At 37.7% G+C, this 22,950-nt stretch overlaps 1 protein-coding gene across 3 annotated transcripts in view; it reads right to left on the reverse strand.

Moving 5' to 3' along the window:
* Positions 1–2,646: 2,646 nt before the first annotated feature.
* SGMS2 (sphingomyelin synthase 2) overlaps positions 2,647–22,950 on the reverse strand; it is a 37,070-nt gene continuing 16,766 nt past the window's right edge. For all 3 annotated transcript variants that reach the window (XM_071808205.1, XM_071808207.1, XM_065837926.2), the window contains exons 2-6: positions 15,955–16,613; positions 15,051–15,168; positions 14,140–14,293; positions 11,272–11,438; positions 2,647–10,481 (exon numbers count right to left, since the gene is read on the reverse strand). In XM_071808205.1, coding sequence (XP_071664306.1) covers positions 10,278–10,481; positions 11,272–11,438; positions 14,140–14,293; positions 15,051–15,168; positions 15,955–16,409 — 1,098 coding nt within the window. In that variant the 5' untranslated portion in view covers positions 16,410–16,613 and the 3' untranslated portion in view covers positions 2,647–10,277. The remainder of the gene's footprint in view (positions 10,482–11,271; positions 11,439–14,139; positions 14,294–15,050; positions 15,169–15,954; positions 16,614–22,950) is intronic.

Consider the following 22,950-nt stretch of genomic DNA (forward strand, 5'->3'; position numbering starts at 1 on the left):
GCAATAAAATAATAATGTACACAAATAAAATGCATATATTAGAAAAATACAGGGGGAAAAAACAAACAGGTGAAAATGTATCTGAACCAAAGATACTTTAAATCTGAGTCTCAGGGAAAGTTTAAGTTGACTGAAAAGAAGCCGCTAAACTATTCAGTACAGCTGAAACATGTTGTTCTTCTACAAAGAAAATAGGCAAAACCAGTAATCCAGCCTCACTTTCTTCTAGTCTAGTTGAAAAGTAGCACGAGATAAAGAAATTCTCTCCTTGCCTCCATATGCAGTTTAACAATTGGGTTCAGTGGCACATGGCCAAGTCTAAGTTGCCCAGAGATTAAATTTCACATTAATTTTCATAAAAATAAAGCTACTTTCATAGTTTTAAGTAAATTTACTGATCTAATGTAAACTTTGCGATGAAGTATCATTAAATAGATGTTTCTACTTCACCATAACAGAAATTATTGCAACATCTGTCAGTTTTTCTAATTAAAATTAGAACCAAATAACCTCTTTTTAAAACATAAAATTAACAGCAAAGTATAGCCAAGTACTTTACTAATACCCCAAATAACTACATATACAAGTTTTAGCACTATAATGCTTTAAACGTTGACACTTGGAAATCATTCCTCCTCAGTCCTAATACTGGGGTAATAACAATGACTCCCATTTAATTCTGGACTTAAAAATCCGTTCCTCAAACTGTTGTGCCCTGAATTGAGTCATCGAAGCATTTGGCAACTGTACTTTTAACAGGTTAAAAAGAAAAATCTCCACCAGATTGAAGTCTGACATTAAAATGAGTGTTAAATATATAAATATATATATATTTCAAATGAACTTATTTTTATTTAAAGAAAACCAAGTTATAGAGTTAAGGCCCAAGCAGAAACATTGGAAGATGAAGTAACACAGTAAACTCTCAAAAGCAATATAATATTCCTTTCTCAAGCTTTATCTTGGCTTTTAAATCCTAACAAGGCTTCTGTTGACCAGTTATCCTATACAGTTGTTGGGTTAGCACCCATTATCTTCAAGTATGGGCTGTGCTTTTATATGCTTTAAGCTTGCAGGCAACTTTGGGATTTTTATTTCCACAGGCACTTAATTCACAAAAACAACCCCCACAACACTTTCCTTGTCATAAGAACACTGAAAATATTTGAAAGTTCTGAGTTAAACCAGTGCACTGACAACCACGTTTCTGTAACTCACAGCGGATGCTAATGCTAAAAATCTGCGCAATCCAGTACGTCACATGCTCGCAAAGGTTTCATTTTCGCAGGGGAATTAAACACGCAGCTAATTTATCCCTTAATATTTCTATAACTATTGCACTTTTCTTTTTTTGTGTAAATTGAAAAGGACAACCGGTTTTCTTTGAAGCATCTAGCAATGTAAAGATAGAAAAGTTATATTTCAATGTGGTTGAGAACTGCTAGGGCTGACCTTGCTCTCTTTTTGCCTCTTCCTACTATTAAAGCAAGCACTGAGAGAAGACACAATACAGACTATTGTCACCAGGCTGTCCATCTTCACTCAAAAAACCCCACAACAAAACAACAGCCAGTCCTGCTGTTATCCCAGATAGTGGGGTTGTTTCTGCTTTAAATGAGGTTACTCTAGACCTGGAATATTCTTTGCACAAACACAGAAGATTTGTAAAACAGAGAAGCCTGTACTAGGTGTGATTCAAGAGAACTCACTCCAGCATATGAAAGAAAGCACTTTAGTGACCAAAACCTCAGGGTGGGACAATTTCGGAGCAGAGGAGGGTGTCAGGTGCTGTACTGGACACAGCACCCGCTCTGCAGGTTCTTGTGTCCACAGCAATCAAGAGCATCACACTTGTATCAGAGGGGACTACGGCAGCATTTCCAAATGTGTTACAGGCACTTTTACAACTGCAAGATGAGAAGGAGCCTTTAACAAGAACTAAAGGCTTTGTGTTCTCCATGGAGAGAAAGCGCCCAAAGATGCCTCTTGAAAAGAGTTGGAAATGCACTGTCCTTCGTTACATGCAACATAAAATCATAACTACAGGAGAAAAAAACCCAATACCTTCTGCAACAGAAGGCACAAGACACTTTTCATCTTAAGAGAAGGTTGCTTGTGAAGTTTTAAAGTTGGAAAATGACTTTGCTGTTCCACAATCTAAACAATCCTAGTTTAAGGGTCATTCATGTGTTTTTATGATGTCCTGCTATCAGTTGCCTTGATAATTACATCAAGTTTCACTTCTGTTCTTTGGATGTGGTTACACAGTCATGCTCCTTCACGAGTTTGTTTTTCAGAAGTTCCAGCAAAAGATGAGCCTACCCGGCATAGTCAGTGTTCTCCTAACGCAGTTTGGTTCATTTCATTCTGTCTCCAAGGCTTCAACAATGATGGAAGCCAGATTTTTTTGTTAACTATTAGTCTATGCCTTAATCCTAGCCAATACAACTCTTATATTTTAGACCATGTTTCAGAAGATTAGCTATCATAAGCATGTATGAAAATTTAATCTTGTACATGTAGCCTACAGCCATATACACTCCCAAGGTTTTCCTGCATTAAAAATATTTCCTATAATATTTTGAGTTTTTTATATAAAACAAATAGAAACGGGTCATATGTACATAAAAAGCATTTGGAACAGACTTAAAATGTAGAGGAATTTTGCTTTATTGAAAAGGTGTCACAGCTTTCCTTAATGTTCATGGGTAAGGAGAGAATGCCAGCTCTTGATAATTCAGAGATCATTAGCACCATAAACGGACATAGTTTTTGGATTTTTTAAAGATGCGTGTGGTCATGTAAGTAGTCCAACAAAGTATTGCATTTGTTAGTACACAGGCTGACCATAAAAAGTTTCAACTTGTATGTGCTGAGTAAACCACATAAGACAATTTCCTTAACATGTTCTTACCACATTCATGGTCAGTAGTGCAAGTGCTCATGAGAGATAGCACCTCTGGAGATAAAAGCTACAAGATGCTCACATTATTGCTATTTTTTTTTTGAAGTACAGCTAGTGCAATAGTTTGGGGTGCGTTTGTTGTTGTTATTTTTGTCCTCTTTTTATTTTTAAACACAGTGAATATACGATTGCAACATCTTACAAATCACAACTCTGTCTCATGGTGAACAGCAAACCACAACGCGGAGTTATCACCCGCTTAACTAAAATAGCTGATGTGCTACAAAGTGTCATCCCCAAAGTTTTGCAACATAAAAGCCAATTATGAACTTGCTAATTAAGAACAATTTATGTAACATTGAGGCCCAGTTTGCAAACATTAATAGAAACGACAGCACAAAAGGTAATTTAGTATTATTTGTTATTGTAGCATTATACTGTACAGTGTTTGCAGAACTGGACCCTAAAGCTATAAAAAAAAGTTATATATTAGCTCCTTATCATGCAGGCATTCCAGCATTCCTATATTACCATCTAGGGTTCCTCAGCAGCCAAAGGCTTTGTCTTGCCTGGTTTTTCACAGGTTGGATGCACAGCTCCGACTAATGTACAGAGCTGCAGATTCAGCTGAAATCACGCACAAACAGCTGTCACCCAAGGAGGATGAAGCCATGTTGCAATGAAAAGTGACCTCCTGTACTGTTTGTACAGAAGTTAGAGTTCTCCCCAAAGTCACAAGGAAAGCACCAGAACCACAGCCAAACCATTATTTCCTCTTTCGGGTTCCTTGGTGTGGCCCTGACCTCACAAAACGCCCAGGATTTCTTTTTCACGTCTCATGTGTTCTCCTGAGTGAGGAAAACAAACAAATGAATGTACTAAACATTTTAAAAAGCAAGAATTGATTCCTGAGATTAAAAGTATGCCCTAGGATGTTAGGTTTTGTACTTGAAAATAATTTCAAGTTTCAAATTGTGCAAAGATGTGTCTGACGAGAAGACCTTTTGGCTTCCATTTTGGAGCCTTCTCAAAAGTAAATCCTTCTCTTCTGTGTTGAGCCATTTAGAAAAGGTAGTTAATAGAAGCAGGTAAAGTAAGGCAGCAGCCCAAAGCAGCCGAAGGCTAAAGTCTAAGCACCAATTTGAATGCCAACAAGCTATCAAAAAAGTGGAATGCAAACTCAGTTTTTACAGCAGTAACAAAGCACTGATAACAAGTTCCTCAGAAGAGGAGTTGGAGTTTAGCAATACTGATTTAGATCCATATATAAACACCTCACTAGGAGAGGTGAAAGTAAGTAAGCAGGGAGAGAAATTCCCTCTTGATATTCTCAGCACTCTTGTAATCTCTAATTAAATAAATGACAACAGTAATTTAAAAAGAAAACAGACTCACTCATTTTACATGCAACTCACACACCTGAAGTAACACCAGATTACATACTCAATTACAACACAGCCTTCTGGTGACTGGTTTTACAGCAGCCTGCCTTTTCAGCCCTTTCATAGTTTTTTGGTGTGTAAGCGATCTTCACTGTACTTTTTAAGCGATTGCCACCTTTAGTACTGTGCCCTCAGTCAGAAAGGAGCTCAAATGGAGAAGCAAAGATGACTCAGAGCCTACTGTGTAGGTATAACCTGGTTTATCTTCCCAGAGAAGCCTTTGTGTGCTCCATCCAACATTGCGAATGCTGCAGAGACCCTGCTCCGCATACCCACGTGAGTCCCCGACTGCTCAAGATGCCTTTACTTCAGACTAGTTTCTGACCGCTTTTTATTTTAATTAAACAAAAAAACCCACCACCACCCACCAAACAAAAAGGGAAAGTCACCTTCAAACACATTCCAGCAAAGTTGTTTTGTGAAAATTAATTTCAATTGGCACAAAGGAAATGTTTCTGTAGTAAGTCTTTGCAGTTTCACAAATGCTAACCCTTCCAAGGGCCTTACTATGTAGAGGGCAAATACAAGAGCTGAAATTAATATTATACAGGCATAGCTTGAAAGAACAGTATTTCTGCTAGAAGAAACCCGCATGCAAAGACTTTAAGAACCACCTCAGACCCTGCATACAATGGATCTACATTCTTCCCATTGAAATTTACCAAAACTAAACCCAGTTATGACTAACTACACAGCAAATAAAGGACAAAAACACTCTTCATCTAGGGGAGCGACTGGGCCAACTAATACAGAACCATTTGGAAAAAAAGTCAACACTAAATATAATGGTATAATACAGCTTTTTTTTTCATTATAGTATGGATAGCATATAGCATGCAGCCAATATAATTTGAATTCAAAAAGTGCTCTCTGCCTACCTGGATCGCATCTTTGAGCTGAAGGTTAAGCCACACAACTTCTCTTAGTGTTTGCTAAACTCCAAGGCCTCAGGAACTAAAATATTTTCATTGAAAACAAATTAAATCTTCCTGAGTTTTTAAGCACTTATTTTCAGCAGGAGAGAAAGGATCCTCACCACCAGTATTTTGGATAGATACTAGAAACTGCACAACATTGTTACTTCATCTTAAAGCATCGTTCAGGAATTCCAAGTGTTTTGTTAGGAAGGAGTAGCTACCAAAGTAAGAGATAAGTTCAGAATCAGAACTTTTTCCTACAATATTTAAGTTACCTGTACCTAGCCTGATATTCCTAAGTTAATAAGATTTAGACAAATGGTTAATTCCATGGAAACTTGAGCCAATTGAAAAATGCTTCAGTATGTTTCAAGCATTGCAGTGCTTCCTTGTTTTAGAAGCTATTAGTGACACTTTGGAGTAACAGCTTATAAAATATTGCTAATCATATTTAAATATTTTAAAATCTCCAAGGATCTCTGAGTTCTATCTTTATATTGTAAGTTACAGGTGAGAATCAGCACAATCCATAGCACAAGACACACTTGTGCTGTAGAATAAAGTGCTTCATGCTGCACTATTGCCTTAGAGGTTGGTAGTTTGGGTTGTTTGCTTTTTTAGCACTACTACACATAATTTAATTCTACATTACTTATAAATTAGATGTAGTTGTATCTCAATTTTGCGTAAAAAGCAATATATGATCACCATCTACTTCAAAGTTTTCATCTTCTTTCCTTTTCCTTGTAAATACCAAAACAAAAGCCTTTATTTGCAGTTTCTTGGCACTATTTCTTTTTTTTTAAGACCCTGGGAAGCATCACGGAGTAGCATATGAAGGCTGACTTACATGCAAAGTTACTTCAATAGCACACTAGGATATTTTTCTTATGTGCACTTAAGCAGCAATTCTCATCTGAATGGTATCCAACAGAAGTATTTCTTTTTAAGACCCCTTTTTTCAGTAACTGCATTCAGGACATTGATTTTCCACTGCCTGGTATAGAACACCGACATTCAGAAGTGTTTGGTATTACACTATCACTCAAGTTTTGTATGCCTTGAGAAGACTTCTAGGAAAGTCCAAAACACATATTGTAAAAGCATCACGATGACAATGGAGCTTTAGAGTTGGTAAGCCTGCCAGTAAGGAGAAACGATTCCAGTGCATCTGATAGATTGGACATATTTTCAGAATTACCCCATGAATCTGTAAGATAGGTTTTCTTAAAGTAATGGAAGGACTTCACCTTGCACTGAAATTACTGGATCTGGTGTCTAGAACTGTAAATCATACTTCATATCTAATGAAACGAGAAGAAGAATGTGTTAGCACCAAACAACTTAGGCTGAATTGTCCAGCCAGATACTAGTGATGGGAGAAGGCCAGAGTTTGAACAGATTCTGATTTAAGATACAGATAAGTGGATTTGTAATAATCTAATTAAGAGAGTTCTCTCTCATCCCTCAAAATGCTTCCCAGTTCTGTCTCTGACACTGAGCTTTATTTCTCTATTACATGAAGGTAGTGTATCTTAACATATAAATACAGTCTTACTTTTTTCCCCTTCCTTTTCTTCACTGCCCCCCCCCCCCCTTTTTTTAAGGAGGGAAGCAAATCCAGTGCTAGATTATAGTAACATTTAGCACAGCTCTTTTTGCTGTTCCCCACCTGTAGCTATCCTTCCAAGCAAACAGCAATGAAGAATGATTAACATTTAGTACCATTTCCATCCACATGGGAGTGCTAAGCATATACTGTAAAAGTCAGTTTACAATGGTTTCAAGTATATGTTAATCATTTCTGGCATTGCAAATAAGCATATGTAGCATGACCACGTAACAGCATAATTCTTTAACTGCTCGAGTTAACGTTTTAAATCCAGGTTTAAATTGGGGTTAGGCATTTTAGAAAGCTTGTTTCATAAATGGAAAGCACTGGATAACATCTAGGTAAAACTGATACACCAGGTATACAATAGTGCCTTTCTAAAAGAAAAAGCATCTGGGAGGTTCAGCATGTAAATGCTCTTCAGTGGAGAGAAGGAGCATTTTATTTCTAGGCACAATACAGGTGCAGCTTGTGACATTTGTAAAAAAGAATATTATTGTAACTTTGGGGGAAAAAAAAATGCAGTGACGTGCATATACAGCCCAAATAAACCTGCTATCAAGTGGCTGGCACATTAGGTGGAATCTAAGTTTCTCCTCTTCTTTCTACCTACTGCAATCCTTTTTAGTCTTAGGATCAAATCATGTTTTCAGCTTTATGGTGTTTTTATACAATGATCACTAAGTTCTTAAAATTAATATTTTTTATATCCCAGCTGTGGTTGGTATTGGATGAAGAGCAGTAAGCACTAGCATATACCATTACTTAACCCATTTTGTCACCTTACACATAAGCCTAAAGTCCTCAAATACATCTATACCACTCAAGTTTGCAAAAGCAATTTAAAGTTATGGAGAGAACAGAGAACTGGGGTTTTCTGCTAGTTAAACACACACAAGCCCTTTTCAGCACTTTGATACAATGGAGACAATTTAAGCACTTAAGGTGGGGCCAAGCCAGAACAGGAATCAAGTATTTTGAGCTAGGGCTGCTATTTAAACTTTCCTTTTGTATTACAATAGAAGCTTCAATCTAATCCAGCAGGAGGATGAAAGCTCACACTGCCCAACAAAGGCAGAATCTTTACTTGGTTCTATTTCATCACTTTCATCTTTTTTCTTCCCAGAAATAGGAATAAGAGTAAAAAACAAACACCTCATCATCCTGTATGAAGAAGATATATCAGATAAATGGTGGTGGTTATGCAATTAGCTATCTAAACTATACTTATTATTCAGCCACCAGATGAAAACCACTGTTGAAGCTCCTTACTGGAATGCTCTCCATGGTGTCGTTTTCAAGGCATGGTCACCACTACTGAAATTCATTTGTGATTTCTGAAAGATATTATTGCTACAAGTGGCTGAAGATGACCATATTTAAGATGTCGCAAAGCTCAGAATTCAGCTTCAAACTGATATAACTTCAAACTTATATTGATATAACAAGTATCTTGGGAGATTTACAGCCTGACATTGAACAGATTCATTTATATGGTACAGAAAGAGGACTTTCATATGGATGTTTTGATACTGGCTTTTTAGCTGCACACGGTCTGCCAGGAGAGGAGCAAGCGAATGAAAACATGGGTATGCTCAGACACACACAACTTCCAGGGCCATGTTGTAAGATTTTAAGAAGCTTATTTTAAATAACAAAACCAAACATCAGCTGAATTTCTTTCTTTGCTAAGTTTTACCAAGGACATATTGTAAGGAACGTTGTTTATTGTATTACTTTGATAATGCACAAAAATATTTGAAATGCACATCAATAATATTCTCATGTACAACTCAGCAATTGATCCCCTTAACTCAAAAAAAAAAATACTTGCATTTTATAATTTTTATAACTGCACTTTTTAAAAACAAGTTGTCATTATTTAAACTGTTTTCACGCTCGTCACTCAGTTCAAGACATTCTTAAAATAAGCAGCATTTCCTTCATATTAGTATCGCTTCAACACTTAAAGCAGCTTTATCTTTGCTATCAGGTTTTACTGGAAATTTGAAAATAAGATGAGCTGCAGAAATTAATACAGAACACAAATGGTTAAACATGGTATGCTAATCTTCTACTTTCTCAACAACACAAAACAACAAAAAACAAGAACCAGGTTACTTGTTTAAGCCATGGTAATTTCCCACATTATCAGCCAATTTGCTTAATTGGCTGTTTTAGTTGGACTGAAAGCCTGGAAAAAAAGAATTGATGTAAGTTCCACCACAGTGTCATTTAACATGAAATGGGTTTAGGTAATAACTGAAGAAATGCTACTGTTGTAGGTGTCCACCTTGGCACTTGTTTGGTTTTTTAAAGTCACTCACAGAAATTAGTGCCAACAGGTAAAAAAGAAATTCAATGCAGAACTATGGCTCCCAAGCAAACTTGCTACATAGTTTCAGCAAGAGATAGCTCCTAAAATTAAAAAGTTTACTTTAAAGACATGGCCTTGCATTCCTCAAGCAGGTGGGATCTGCAGGACTTTTGCCTGAATAAAGAACTATATGATCACTCTTCCCCATAAGTAGTTTTGTTTAGTACGTGTTTAACTACACAGCAGTGTGTGCTTTTCTTGTGTATATGCATGTACATACACTAATAGGCACTGTATAGCTATATACACAAGGCCAAACTGGAATTAAAGATTTAGACTTTGAAACTGTGTCCTTTTTTAAAAATAAAACTTTAGGCTCCTTGAGCTCTGATGTTAGCAGCTGTTCCTAATTTGCAAGGTCATCAGGTAGCACAAGTTTAAATATAAAATTACTAATAAAAATGTAAAAATTGGTATATAGCAGAATATATGGCAGATAACGGTGGCAAGTAGTATTTTAGGGTCCTAAGATAGCCATACCCACAGAGTGTAAAAAAGTCAAGACTCGCTTCCAGCTGTAGCAGTCACACAAAGGCCTTACCTTCATTAGCAAGAATAATGCAACAAACCACTTCCCACAATTGTGTTGTTTGGGTTTTTTTATATACCTCAATATGCTGATATTGTGCCTTTACATTTTAGCATATTTTTGCCCTTATGCACTCCAGAACTCTGAAGATGAGATTTTTTTGGGTGCTTCTGTGGATGAGAGATAGTTAGTAACAAAAGTGTTAGTGTGGTCTTTGGCACCTCTATCTCATTAGTAAAGCAAAGTCCTGCTCCATTTTTTCTGTAATAAAAAAATCCCACAAGTGGCGCATTCTATTAGCACTGAAGAGTAGAATAGGTCTGTACAGCCTGGAGATAGGAAAACATACGAAATGGCAATATGTGTCTACAATTGTCTTTCCAATCAATTGCACAGAAGCTTGGTCCACTTCTTCAGTTACAGTGTAGTCCTCTTAAGAACTTTGGTTACAGCATTAATGTTTTGGTAAAAAACAGAGCAGATGCTTTTCCATCTTCAGGTAGATTTCTCATTGTCCTCTCCCGTCTTCTGAACCCGTGAATACTTTTTGCATGAAGATTTGAAGCAGCTGGGAGGCCAAGATATCGGCCAGGAAAAGCTGCAAGGAACAGAGCCTTGCACATTCTTCTCAAAGAAATAAAATATTGGAAACCACCATGCTCGAGAGAGAAAGTTTGTCTGCGAAGAGACCTTTAGAGTCTGTATTGGCACAAGCAGGTAAAGAGGAAAAGGAAACAGACAATCAGTTTAAAGCATTATCATCAATTACGTTGTGTCAAGACAACTACAAAAATGCAATATATCTGCATGCATTTCTGCAAAGGTGTGGTGCATTTAGCCTAAAAAAAAAAACCAGGAGTCTTGAGATAGCATAATTATAGTCTGAAGGTATATTAAACTGAGCATCTTTAACACAAAGGGATGCTTTGCTGCCGTACAAAATTCAGGAGATGAAGCACTCAAGTGTTTTTAGGCATGTCATGTTTCCATTGATGACTAATAGTTGAAAACTAGATTAGTATGGCTGGACAGCTGTGCTCCTATTTGGAAGTGCAGCAGATGCCTTCTGAAAACATGTAATTTTAGTGACATCTACAGAAGAACTGTCACTAGAATTTTAGCATGATCTAGGGAATTCGGTTTGGTCAGAAATTTTATTACTAAACTACTCTTTATTCATAAGCTTAGACAAACAATGGCAGTCTATACATCCACTACAGCAATAAAGCCTTGAAGTTCAAAAAAAGTTTTAAAGCCAAAATATCAGAAATTTTAAAAATAACTTAATAATAGGTGCAGATCAAAAAATAACTTCCAAATGCATTAAATATTTACATAAACCACAGTAGAGTGAAACTCCTTGCCAAATTGGTTTAAACTTCAATATGGAACCTCTACTTTTATTATGAAATTAAAAACCAATTTTGACCTTTGAGCAGTATTAACAAATGCAACCCATACATGGATGGTAAAGGTATTTGCCACTCACCTTTTCACTAGCCATGGAGTGGTACCACCAGAAAAGCCGGGTGGTGATGTAGTAAGCAATGATGACGTCTACGGTATAGTGTTCATGAGCAACGAGGATACAAATGATGCCAGCAGCGCTCATTAGCCAGCAGATTAAGTGATACCACCAGAAATGACGTGGTGAATCTGTGAAATAGGGAAGTAATGGGAAAAAAAACACACAAAAAAGCCAGGTACATTATTATAGGAATCCACAAAGGGAAGGGGAAAAGATTAAAAAGATTATTTAATTAAGGCTACTAAATTTTAAAACATAACTCATTTATACTACTCTGGTACAAAACCCCTGTTTTGACACAGAAAACAAGACTAAAGAATTTGGCAAACTCACTGAGGTGTTCTTTGTAAAATAAATCCAAAGTGAGCGGCTAGAGGTAGACAGCACCGTCACCTATTTTCTAGTCAAATTGTTAGCTTTTCAGTTAAATCACTTACAGGGTATGGCATGCAGGGGGAAGAGAGAATTGAGGCAAGACATACACTTTATTTTACTTGCATGTATCAAATCTCTGTTCAAGTCAAGTTACATACAAGTAAAGCATAACCCAAGCAGAGATCAGAGAATAAACAAGACACTCTTATTTTAATTCCTAGGTTTTAACTACTTCGCATGAAACCTCTGTTCTGTAAAACAGAATTCACTGTACAGGGAAGTACAGTATGTGTATTTATACCCTTTCATTAAAGATTAACAAATGGCAGTGAAGCTCTTCTTCAAAATGCATTTAAGCCACTACAGTGGCAAAGTTCCCCTGCCCTTCTCTCCCTGTTGGAAAATGCCTTGGGTGTCACAATGACCATTCATAACTCCTGACAGGCCAACAGGCTTCGTTTTAGTCACAGTGGGAGGTTTTGGCACCCCTTGCCTCGTGGGGCAATGGTCAGCCTTTGCTTTCACACAATACTGGCAGAAAAGTTACTGATCTCAACAAGTCTACCCATAGCGGTTTGAGAAGCCTGGGTATTATAGTTCCTGTAAGAGGACTTAAATTTTCATGCAAGTGTCAAAACAGTGAGTTCCCTCAGCTCTCCACAAAACATCGTGGATAAATCTGTATGTACTGATTGAAAAAAAAGACTAAAATGGTAAGAAGTCAAGTCATCTCAAGAAGCTGATGAAAACAGCCCCAAGCAGGAAAGACATACCAAGGCTAAAAATGTAAATAACTATTCTGGGCATAAAAAAGTGGAGTTTGGGGGAATAAATGAAGAAACGGCAAAGGATGAAAGGAAGAGAAGAGGGAAAAGAAAAAAATCCACTAAGCCAGAAATAATAACAACCTCAGAATGCGTCTTATACTGAAGACATGTCATATCCCAAGAGCAGAAAAGGATACCGTAAGCAACCTCTAATTCAGAACAATTATAGGGCTTAAGCCCTTGCTCAGATAACATTTTGCTAATTATATGGGAGGCAGAAAAATGAAAGCTATGCATTTGTCATTTATAGAGCACAACTCCACTGAAAGAGATGCCTAACAATTCGGCAGCAGTCAAAGGGCTTATTACAAGAGCCTGTGTGATACAATTCCTCCAGCCCCTTATAATAAAAGCACATGAGTTATACTAGCCCTGAAAATATTGGATTATCTGTATTTTTCCCGCTACTAAAAATATTAAAAGAGTATGTGACCGGCATTAAGGCAAAACCCAAGTCTATTACTAGGCTATTTTCCTAATATTGCTCTGGTAATTTTGATGAGTTACACATGCCTTTCCCCCAGTAATGTTCACTTTACAGGAACAACCTCGGCCTAAGAATCAGCAGACTGTAATCAGCACCTCAAATCACTGCTGGAAGAAGAAGGTTTTGCATCTGCAGATTTGAAGTCTGCAGTATTAGAGAGGCATTTTTATATCGTGCTTTTTGTTTAGGGCAGAATGTAGCACTGTAACACTTCCTTCCCTCAACATTTTCATAAAAGGAAGGCATTCAACTGATTCTGGCTAGTCTTATTTTTGTTTCAGTGAGAATTACACATTCCCATGAGCCAAGCTAGCATTTGCATAGTTTGGGACACAACGGGAGAGAAGATTCCAATTCCAAACATGTGAATTGGAAAAGGGAACTCCCCACCATGCATTCATGAGCAGCCAAGTTCCCAGGGTAGAGTATTGCTTACCATATTTCAGATTTAGAAGTTGGTGCTCAGTTCTCCAGAGCTTCAATCAATGCCATGTGTGCAGTACAGATAGATATTTTTCCCCACATGCCCCATAACAATGTAAAGCAAAAGCAGAAACAATAACCCCACCTATATCTTCTGTGTGCTTGCCAAATTCTTATCAACTTCCAGAAGCGTAAGTAGCAGAAGACCTCCAAGGAGCATGAATCAACTTTCTATTGTTTGGAGTAACAAACATACAGCACACTTGAAAAAAAATGATGTTGGTTCTGGCCATAGTAGAAGTGTGCAATGGCACTGTGCTCAAGCCACAAAAATTCCTTAAAATCTAAGGTATATCAGCCAACCTGCACAGAGCTCATTTGTATAATTAACTACAGTATGTTTTACCCAAAATTTGAATAACCTGTCAATGAACAATGAAAAGCTAGCTTGCTTCAATCAACCAGTAAACACTTTCTATAAGGGCAGAAGTGACAGATCTAGACTATTAAGCCCTTAATTAAAGCCCACACTACTTCTACTTCCCCCACATTCCACTTTCGCTCAGCAATCATGACTTTGATTTGTATTTTGAACCTGCACATGTACAGTGTGTATACAGCTGACCAGTGACTTTTGGTTTTAAATGAACTTTAACATGTGCTTTCCCAATACAACAGATTGGAGCAAGAGAAGTGCCTTGAAATACCATCACTTACACTCTTTGATGAACAGGTAGGTCAGCGTTAATATCACAGTGTGACCACTAAACAGGAAGTCTCCGCACAAGATGTGTGATCCAGTTATGGACAGACCACCACCAGAAATCAGCCGCAGGATCCTCTGAACCTTTGCCTGAGAATCTCCGTTCAACTAGAACACCAGGAAAAAAAGTACAAAAAAATATGTTTAAAGATACACCATAAGTGTTTCTTACTCTCTCAAGTGCACTGCTCCTTCAGCGCAGCCAACACAATTCAGTTTATTCCAAGGCAATTATTTGTCTACAACTTTTTATGGCAGTAGCAGAATTCCTTTGTGTCACCACCTAACTACACTTGTAGAAATATTAGCATCTACATGTTTCTATATGTATAAGCTCGTTTGAAACAGCTGAACTTGTGTTAGTCACATTTATAAGCATTTTGCAGGTTGGAAGCAGGGATAGGCAGCTGACTTAAGGTATAGTGACACCTCCTGACAAAATAGTGTGAGAAACAGGACAAAGCACATGATAACACTGTGGGGTTTTTTAAAGGGATACTGCAACACAAGCTTGTGTATGAGCCTAGGAATTACAATATTAACCTTTGGTATCCCACTACATAGAAAAAAAATATTGCTGCAGTATTAGAGTGATTAGCTTAAGCCTCAGAAGCAAGTTTACTAATTTGGTAGCACCATTATTTCAACATAGGTACTCTCCTTTAAAGCATTCTAACTGCAGCAACGGCTTGAGGCTCTCTATGTATCAAACAACTTCCGGTTTATCACTATGTTTCTGAAGACATCAGCTGAAAGTAATTTGTGTTATTAAATAACACCTAGAATATTATATTCTATTTGCTCTAATGAGCCATAAAGACTCGCACAGAGACCAACGCAAAAATTAGGAAGCAAAGGCTCTTACCTTTGGCGCACACTGAAAATGCATTCCAGGCACAGGTAAGGTGGTAACGTACATAGTAATACAGCGGTACAGATACAAAGTTCCCATTATAAAAAAGAACCTGCGTCCCACTATTGATCTGAAAGAGAAGTGGGGGAAAAAAATGACTACAAAGTTCACATGCAGGATATACATACAACAGGTATGGAGCTCTAGCTTTATTATAATATAGCACTAAATCCCTAGAATTAAAGAACAGCTCCAACCCCTGCTCTTCACAACACGTTTCTCTAAATCAAACACTAGTAAGTCTGTCTTCAGGTTTCAGTCTTGCTAACTCATAACAGTACATAACTACCACAAAGCTCGCACCAAAGCTATCTAATCAGTTTAACATGGCCTTACTCTAACTTAGGTGTGCAGGTGGGCATAGCTTTCCTCAACTCAGTGACCTTCTCATTTTAGTCCCTTATTATAAACATGTACTTGACTTAAATATGTCTAGTTTAAGCAAATCAAGCCAAAGGAAAAAGCTTGTAGTCTAGCTGTAGAGGACATTGGGTTTCTTCTCAAATTTGGATGAGATTTTTTACATCATCATCATCATCGTTTCCTCTGTTTAAATATTGCCAAGTCAGTAAACACACTTTGAAAAGCCCAATCCCAAAATAAGTTTGACTAGTACAACACAGGTGTTAGAAATTCGGATTTAAAAGCATCATTCAATAACCAGGATAAACCTGTGTTTCCATATCCAACATGGACACTGGAACATTTTCTAAAGAAGTCATCCCTTTTTCATTTTCCTTCAATCCCTACTGTACAATATTGCTACAGATGCTACCATAAGATTTCTGCTACCCAGAGTAAACATGGGAAACCAACATTCTGAAAATATCCAGCAGAGAAAAAAAAGGCTACTTACTTGTATCTAAGAAACAACCACTGGAATATCCATAATCCAACTAGTATCATTCCATTTATTTCTGATACAGAAAAAGCCCATTTCACACGATCAATGTAATCAAAAAATTTGTCAGGCAAGGGAGGGCTCAGCTCCTTTGGAGGTACTCTCTCATGGACCACAGTGATCATGACAGTTGTTAGAATCAAGTTGAAGAGAGCATAGACAAAGGCGATGCCTGTTTTCCACCACTCCAGAGGGAATTTGTTCCTAGCCTCAGCAGGCATGGCAATCTGGATGTAATCAGGATATTTCTTTGCTGTTTTTCGCAAGCCATTAGACAAGCCCTTTGGTTTGCTAGTGCCATTTTTGTTCTCTTCACTGACTGAGAGAGTAGGTCGTGAGTAGCCACTAGAAGTGTCATTGTTTTGAACCTCCATATGCTCTTCAAGCTTCGCTGTCTCAATGGTATTCATTCCCAAGCTGTATGGCCAAATTCCGTTTCAGTGACCAATCTTGGGCTCTCTGGAGTCTGTTATTCCTTTAAAGTCCAACGTTTTGTTCCTAGATGATTTTTGATTCCTGTAAAATTCTAAAAAGTGTCCATTGTGCTTTCACTATTCAGATACTGTAAAGGGAGTTGTGAAGACAAATCCTTCTTTCATCTAGAGCTGTATCATCTGCAAAAAAACACAACAGATACTGAGAAATTTCAGACCTATCTGTGTGACACTGAACAAATATCTCAAAAACGCTTATTTTAAGTTCCATTCAAGTCTCCTTACATATGCAGGCTAAAGGCAACCTAGAGACTGGTGGTTACTGGGAAATAATTCAAGCCAGTCCCTACTGAGTAACTTGATAAATCTCTGATCAGCTTAGGTACTAGTAGAAATTTAGGCTTTTTTTTTATGACGAGATCCACAGACTCTAATGATCGTGACAGTACTTGCTTAATCAGTTGTCAGAATTAAGACTAAGCCATGTTTGCAGCAATACTGAATTCTATTGCTTAGGGGCACTCTATGCAAAATATCTCCTTTTTGATCCTGGGGTTCCTACAGATATTAGTGTGGTTTGTCTACATAGAGCAGGTAATCTTGTCAGACCAGGGGATAAGACTGAAAACAGAATGGCAATACAGGATATGATTTTGTAAGGTATAACGTAATTGCGAGTCTCATAAAAATCTGCTCAGTGGATAGCTCCATTACATTTTCTGGGATGTAAATGAGTATTTAAATCAGAACAGGTTTATATTAAGAAACAGTCCCATATAGCTACTGTAGTATCCACTAAATAATGCCTGAAATTTCAGAGAACTGAGAAATACATCTCTGGCTTAGATTCCTAGTGATGGTAACCTATATATAGAACAGACTATAAGTGGACTTGTGTTAGTCCTTCAGTTAAAAATGTGTCTAAATAGATTTATTTTTTTAAAAAACAGGAACAAGCAGCAAGATTCATTATCACACAGGATTTGTTTCAGGCTGCATTTATCAATGCAGCAAAATCTCATTAGACAAAAAATATTAGATAAATGCATTTATTTCATATTTTTTTCTACAAAGAGAAGAATGCAGTTCATCTCTACAGAACTGGAATTGCTCTAGTTGAAACAAAGGCCATTTCTCCCCTACGTCTTTTAAGTTCTGCAAAACCACCTACTCATCGTAGTTGTGATGTGCCTATTTTTGTTACTCTGTTCAGCTATGGTAAAAGTAGTTTTATCATATACTAAGCGCTCACTATCTACCAGCAGATTATAATTATTTTCTTAATTGCTCCTTTAAGTGAAGTTCAACACTACCAGCACCTCAAGTCTCTGCACACCAACACATGCTGCCACAGTTTGCCATGCTATCTGTACAACAACACCATGATGGAAACTAGAGCTGCCGGTGTCCCTAACTGTGCATCACAGAACTTGGCTTCAGAGAAGACAACCTGCAAAAACCTGTCCAGAAACTGATCTCTCCATAATAAGGACAACGTAAAACCCAAACAGCCTGGCAAGGCATTTATGTTTTGGTCCCTCCCTCCGCAGCCCCCGCAAATAGAGAATCCCACTGGCTTCCTTGCTGCTGCTCTTACTGCTGAAAGAGAAGAGGTAAAGCTTCAGATCACAAATATGTGAGATTCATACAAACAGCATGAAATAGTCACAATGCATTTCTAAATTAACCTCTCAGCAGTGTTTCTGAAACCCACTGCTATCCGTTAACTTTTCCTAACTCCCTAATCAACAAGTGTACAAAAACAGGCACAACACACCCAAACAAACAACTCTCCATCACCCCCCAAAAGCAACACCTAAGAAAATGAGTGGCGCCTTCAGATGCTTTTTCTCTCTTACTAAATCAGGCTGTGAACTGCTTCCCTAGGAAAAAAAGGATGTCTAACCCAACAGCCAGGCAACACTCCCCGATGCTTCCTACAACTCAGAATGCTCTTTCAAAGCAGCTGTGAAAGCAAGAGCTTTACTTAAAACTGTAGTAGAACAGCATCTCAACTTTCACAAGTCCCTTCCTCAACACACATTCTTCTGTTCCCTCTGGCTACTGAAGATAAGCATAGGACATAACACAAGTGACAGTACAGAAAAAAAACCCTAAACCTAATTGATTAAGTTTTGGAACGCAAGTCTACACAGTGCTCATCTACTAAGTGAAGACCCTTCAACAGGATGTTATGCAGTCACTGATATAGAGATCACCAATTGATACATTTTATCAATATGCAGCTGAAACACTTTTAGAATTACTCATTTACTGAAGAACAAAGAACATCACAGCAAGTAGCAACCTTAGTTATTCTCTTCCCCACGAATACCTAACACCACTAATAATATAAGGAAGAATGTATTTTCTTTTCAGATATTTAATGACATCCAAGTAAGCCTTAAAGATCAAAGAGTATCTGAACTACAGATGAACAATAACTTAACAACCTAAAAGTAAAGTGGCACTCAGGTTTTTATATTAACTTATGAAGCAATGCAATTATACCTACAGCTTACAGGAAAAGGTTGTGTTCCTTTCTGGTACTTTCAATTGGATTGTTAAGGCATATTGATCTACCACTTCTGTTGACTCATCAAGATTATTTCAAGCAGAGTCCATACTGCGGTCAAACCTCTGTTTACATTGATAGTTCAAGGTGCTATGCACTATCTGATCAGTGATCTGTGATAACATAAAGGCTTTCCTTCATAGTACCTTGTCAACATATTTCTCCCATATTTGAAAAGCAAGAAGCAACTATTGATGAAAGGGACAAAACCACTTTGCTTGAAGCTGTCAGTCCCTCGCTGCCAACCTGACCCCCAGAGAAGTGACAGCTATAAAGCACTAACAGCCTCACCATCCTCTGCTACAAGCTGTAGAAGGAACTCCTCAGAAGTAAACAGGTTTTTCTGCCAGCATCCCATCCCCTGCTCACACATGCATCCAAGTCCCCATGAGGAGTGTGTTCCTTTTGGCTTCCAGGTTCTCCTTATGTTATTATAGATAAAATATCCTATTCCTTCTTTTGTCAAACCTGGAATGCCCTCATTTCAAAACCAGGAGATGCCATAAACTACCTAGCAGTGGGCCTTAGACAACTTCAGTAACCAGGCAGCAATGCTCAGACCTGGACATCTTGCCAACGTTTAGGGTCTGAAAAATCAAACCCCATTGCTTTAAGCTATGGAGCATCCACTGGGGGAATCTCAAAGGCACACACAAAATTAACCAAGTAACCCAGAAGGATAAATAAAATTCCTGCAAGGGATACACCCAGGTTTTAGGAACAAGTTTTCTTCTTGGAACCACTTCAATACCTTCTGAAAACAGACATATAGCCTCATCAAGGAACAGAGCTTCTTAACCAGCAATGTTACAGCAAAAGTCATAATTGCCATCAGGAACAACATATAAGGAAAATATTAAGAGCAAAAAAGACACAAAAAACCCAGGGGTCCTAACTGTTTATCCTGAGCTTCTACTTGCTCCCAAGCAAATAGCTCCTTCAGCATCCCCATTTCACCATCATTCAAAAGAAAATAGCTGATGGGAGCACAGCTCTGAAACAAGTGTAAGAAAGCACGTCTGCATTTGGCTCTTTACACAAGAACTTCAGAATAACAAGCAGTTTTATTTAGCTGGTTAGTCATCCGATTTTCACATCAAGGTCATTTTCACAGAAAGTTAGCTCACAATTGGCATTTCTCATCTGGTATTTGAAACTCCAGTAAGATTTCTCAAAATATTTTAACTTCTGTAATTTATCAAAGACCCAATAGCCACAATTTGCACAGGTCTTCCACATAAGTAGTTCTTAACCTGCTGTTCCAAATATGAGCAACACTATTGTAACAAATGCATCCAAACAGTATGACCAATCTAATCTACATTAAGGAAAGCTACACAGTCATATACAAGTTGGAAAAAGTTTCTAGGCAGTCTCTTAAAACCTCATTCACTTCTGTTAAGGTTGGCTGAAACATTTGATACAGCTGCAATATCATTTTGCATTTGGTAGCTGCAGAAAAAGGGTATGTAAATAAAATACTGCAGAAAATAAATACACAACTGGAGATAACATGAGAGAAAGTTACAGTATATTGTTATTAATATTGTGATTAGCAAGAAACAGATGATAGCTAGCTTGTATTTTCTTCAGGCAAGTTTTTAGGGCTACTTGTGGGACCAGAATTAGCAAAGAGGATGTGCAGCCTCTGCTATCTTGACAGCAATGAATAAAAACTGGCTTTGGGGAGCATTCTCTTTCTATTTATTAAAGTATTCCACGTCTCAGTGTGTTTTTATAGTATCCCTTCTTCCATGCAATATGTATGCCTCACAGCATGTAGACCATTAGCGGGGAAAAACCAAATCCACCACAAAACCCAAAATGCTAAACCAGATCCGAGCAAAATACATTTAAACATGCAGAAACCAGACTGAATTTAATAGGTTTGCTTATTTCTATTTCCCTACAGTAAAAATATTTTCAGAGCTGTGTTTATCTTTCAGTTGTACAATGTTTATGCTTAGAATATATAAATACATGCACAACACGAACTGCAGTTTATTTAAGTCACAAGTTCATCTACATTCTCTAACAGGCTGCCAACACATTTCTTGCTCATGTGAGGCTAAACAAGCACAAGATAAAGCTGTGTTACAGAAGTACCATCCATTCAAATGCTCTCAGAACTGAGACTATCATCATATTGTCACTAGCAATGAATTTCAACTTTTATAAAAAGCATTAACTACTTACCCTGTATAAAATTCTTTTCAGTAGTACTAATAGACCAGATAGTCCCTCTACCCCTTGGGAGAAGGATTTTGCAATTCTCTCATTTAGGATTACTAATGTACCAACAGAAGCTGTCTTTTAAGGACTAAATATCCACATTTACCCAAATAGAGGGAGGGGAAAAGCTCCAAGGTTACTGGTTATCTATTTCTACAACCCAAGTTTTACCAGTTTTGTGGAATTCTGTTTCTTCACACCTCTTACTAGTAAGAAGGATATTAGTTTCCATTTTCCTGGCACTTAGTGTTCAGTGTGTTCCAAAACAGTGCCAGGTTTCTGAAACAGTATGTCCCCAAAAACATAGAAAACCATTCATACACATGTATGTGTAAATATGTAATTATAAATAAAACATAACGGTAATTTTTCCTTAAGAGCAGTCACCATTCTGAACACTGCCGAGTAGGTTTGCCTTAATTGTATGAACACATCTCCAAACTCTTCAACTGTTTGGTCCCCAGACTCCAGAGGATCATTTTTGGTAACTAAGAGCCTGATGCCCTCTGAACATGTTTAGTATCCTGACGCTGAGACAGGCTTAGATTTTCTTCCTCTCCATTATTTACCCTTATATTTTAAGAACCACAGTCACAATATTTGTAAAATGGCAATTATTTGTTATCTTTTAGTGCTAGAGTAACTAATTCTAGCAGTAATTCACATGCATATGGCATAAACAAAGACAGTTTTATTTACAGGTTAACAGTCTTTCCTAAAACAAAGGTTTTGAGAATGGTCAGAGTCTTATCTGTAGGATCAGAAGTGTTAACAGGATAATTCAGGTTAGAAGAAACTTCAGGAGGTCCCAAGGCTCAGCCAGGATCAGCTATGACATCAAGTTGCTCAGTGCTTTAGGTACAACCTCTCCAGGCAGCCTGTTCCACTACACCGGTGTTCTCACAGTAAACGCGGTTTGGGGTTTTGTTTTGGTTGGTTGGTTTTGTTTTGTGTTTTGCTTTGTTGTTGTTTTTGCTGTTGCTTGGTTTTAATCTACTTTTTATATCTACTTCTTATTACAAATTATGCCCCTTGTGTCTCATCCTCCCATGGCCCTGATGTTCCTGATGATGTCCTTGTAGGTATGATGGGGCTGATGACGGGACTGGTTCCCCAGGCTCCCCCGCAGGGCCTGTGCTCCAGCCCTCTGACCACCCTGCCAGTCCCTTTCACAGAATCACAAAATATGTTTTTTCCTCGATCAAGGACCCAAAACCAGACACAGTATTCTAGATACAGCTACAAAGTACTGAGCAGAGAGGAATAATCACTTCCCTACAAATACTGGCGATGCTCTTATTAAATTCAGCTCAGGATAGTGTCAGCTGCCTTCACTGCCAATGCACATTGCTAAATGCCTTTCCAACAGACCTCAAAGAAATATTGACCTTTTTCCAAAACGCTAAAGACTCCCTCATAACTTTCTCACTCCAGAAAAAAAGATTAAGAATAAATCTTCTTCCTACTTAATCTACCTTCTCCAAAACAAGTCTGTTTCAATATTTCAGATCTGGACAGAAAAGTCTGCTACCCTGAATTGATACTTAATTTCTGAATCAGCTGCCTTTGAACAAAGGCAAAAAAAGGTGCTCCATACTGCATGTTTTGTAACATTGCAAAGAAATGTTGAGCTTACGTCCTTTTTTCCATTCATTAAAAAGGACTATTATAAACACTTCAAAAAGAGTAGAATTCACTTTACTACCTCAG

This window comes from Patagioenas fasciata, chromosome 4 (genome assembly GCF_037038585.1).
Source record: "Patagioenas fasciata isolate bPatFas1 chromosome 4, bPatFas1.hap1, whole genome shotgun sequence".
In the NCBI taxonomy this organism is placed as follows: Eukaryota; Metazoa; Chordata; class Aves; order Columbiformes; family Columbidae; genus Patagioenas; species Patagioenas fasciata.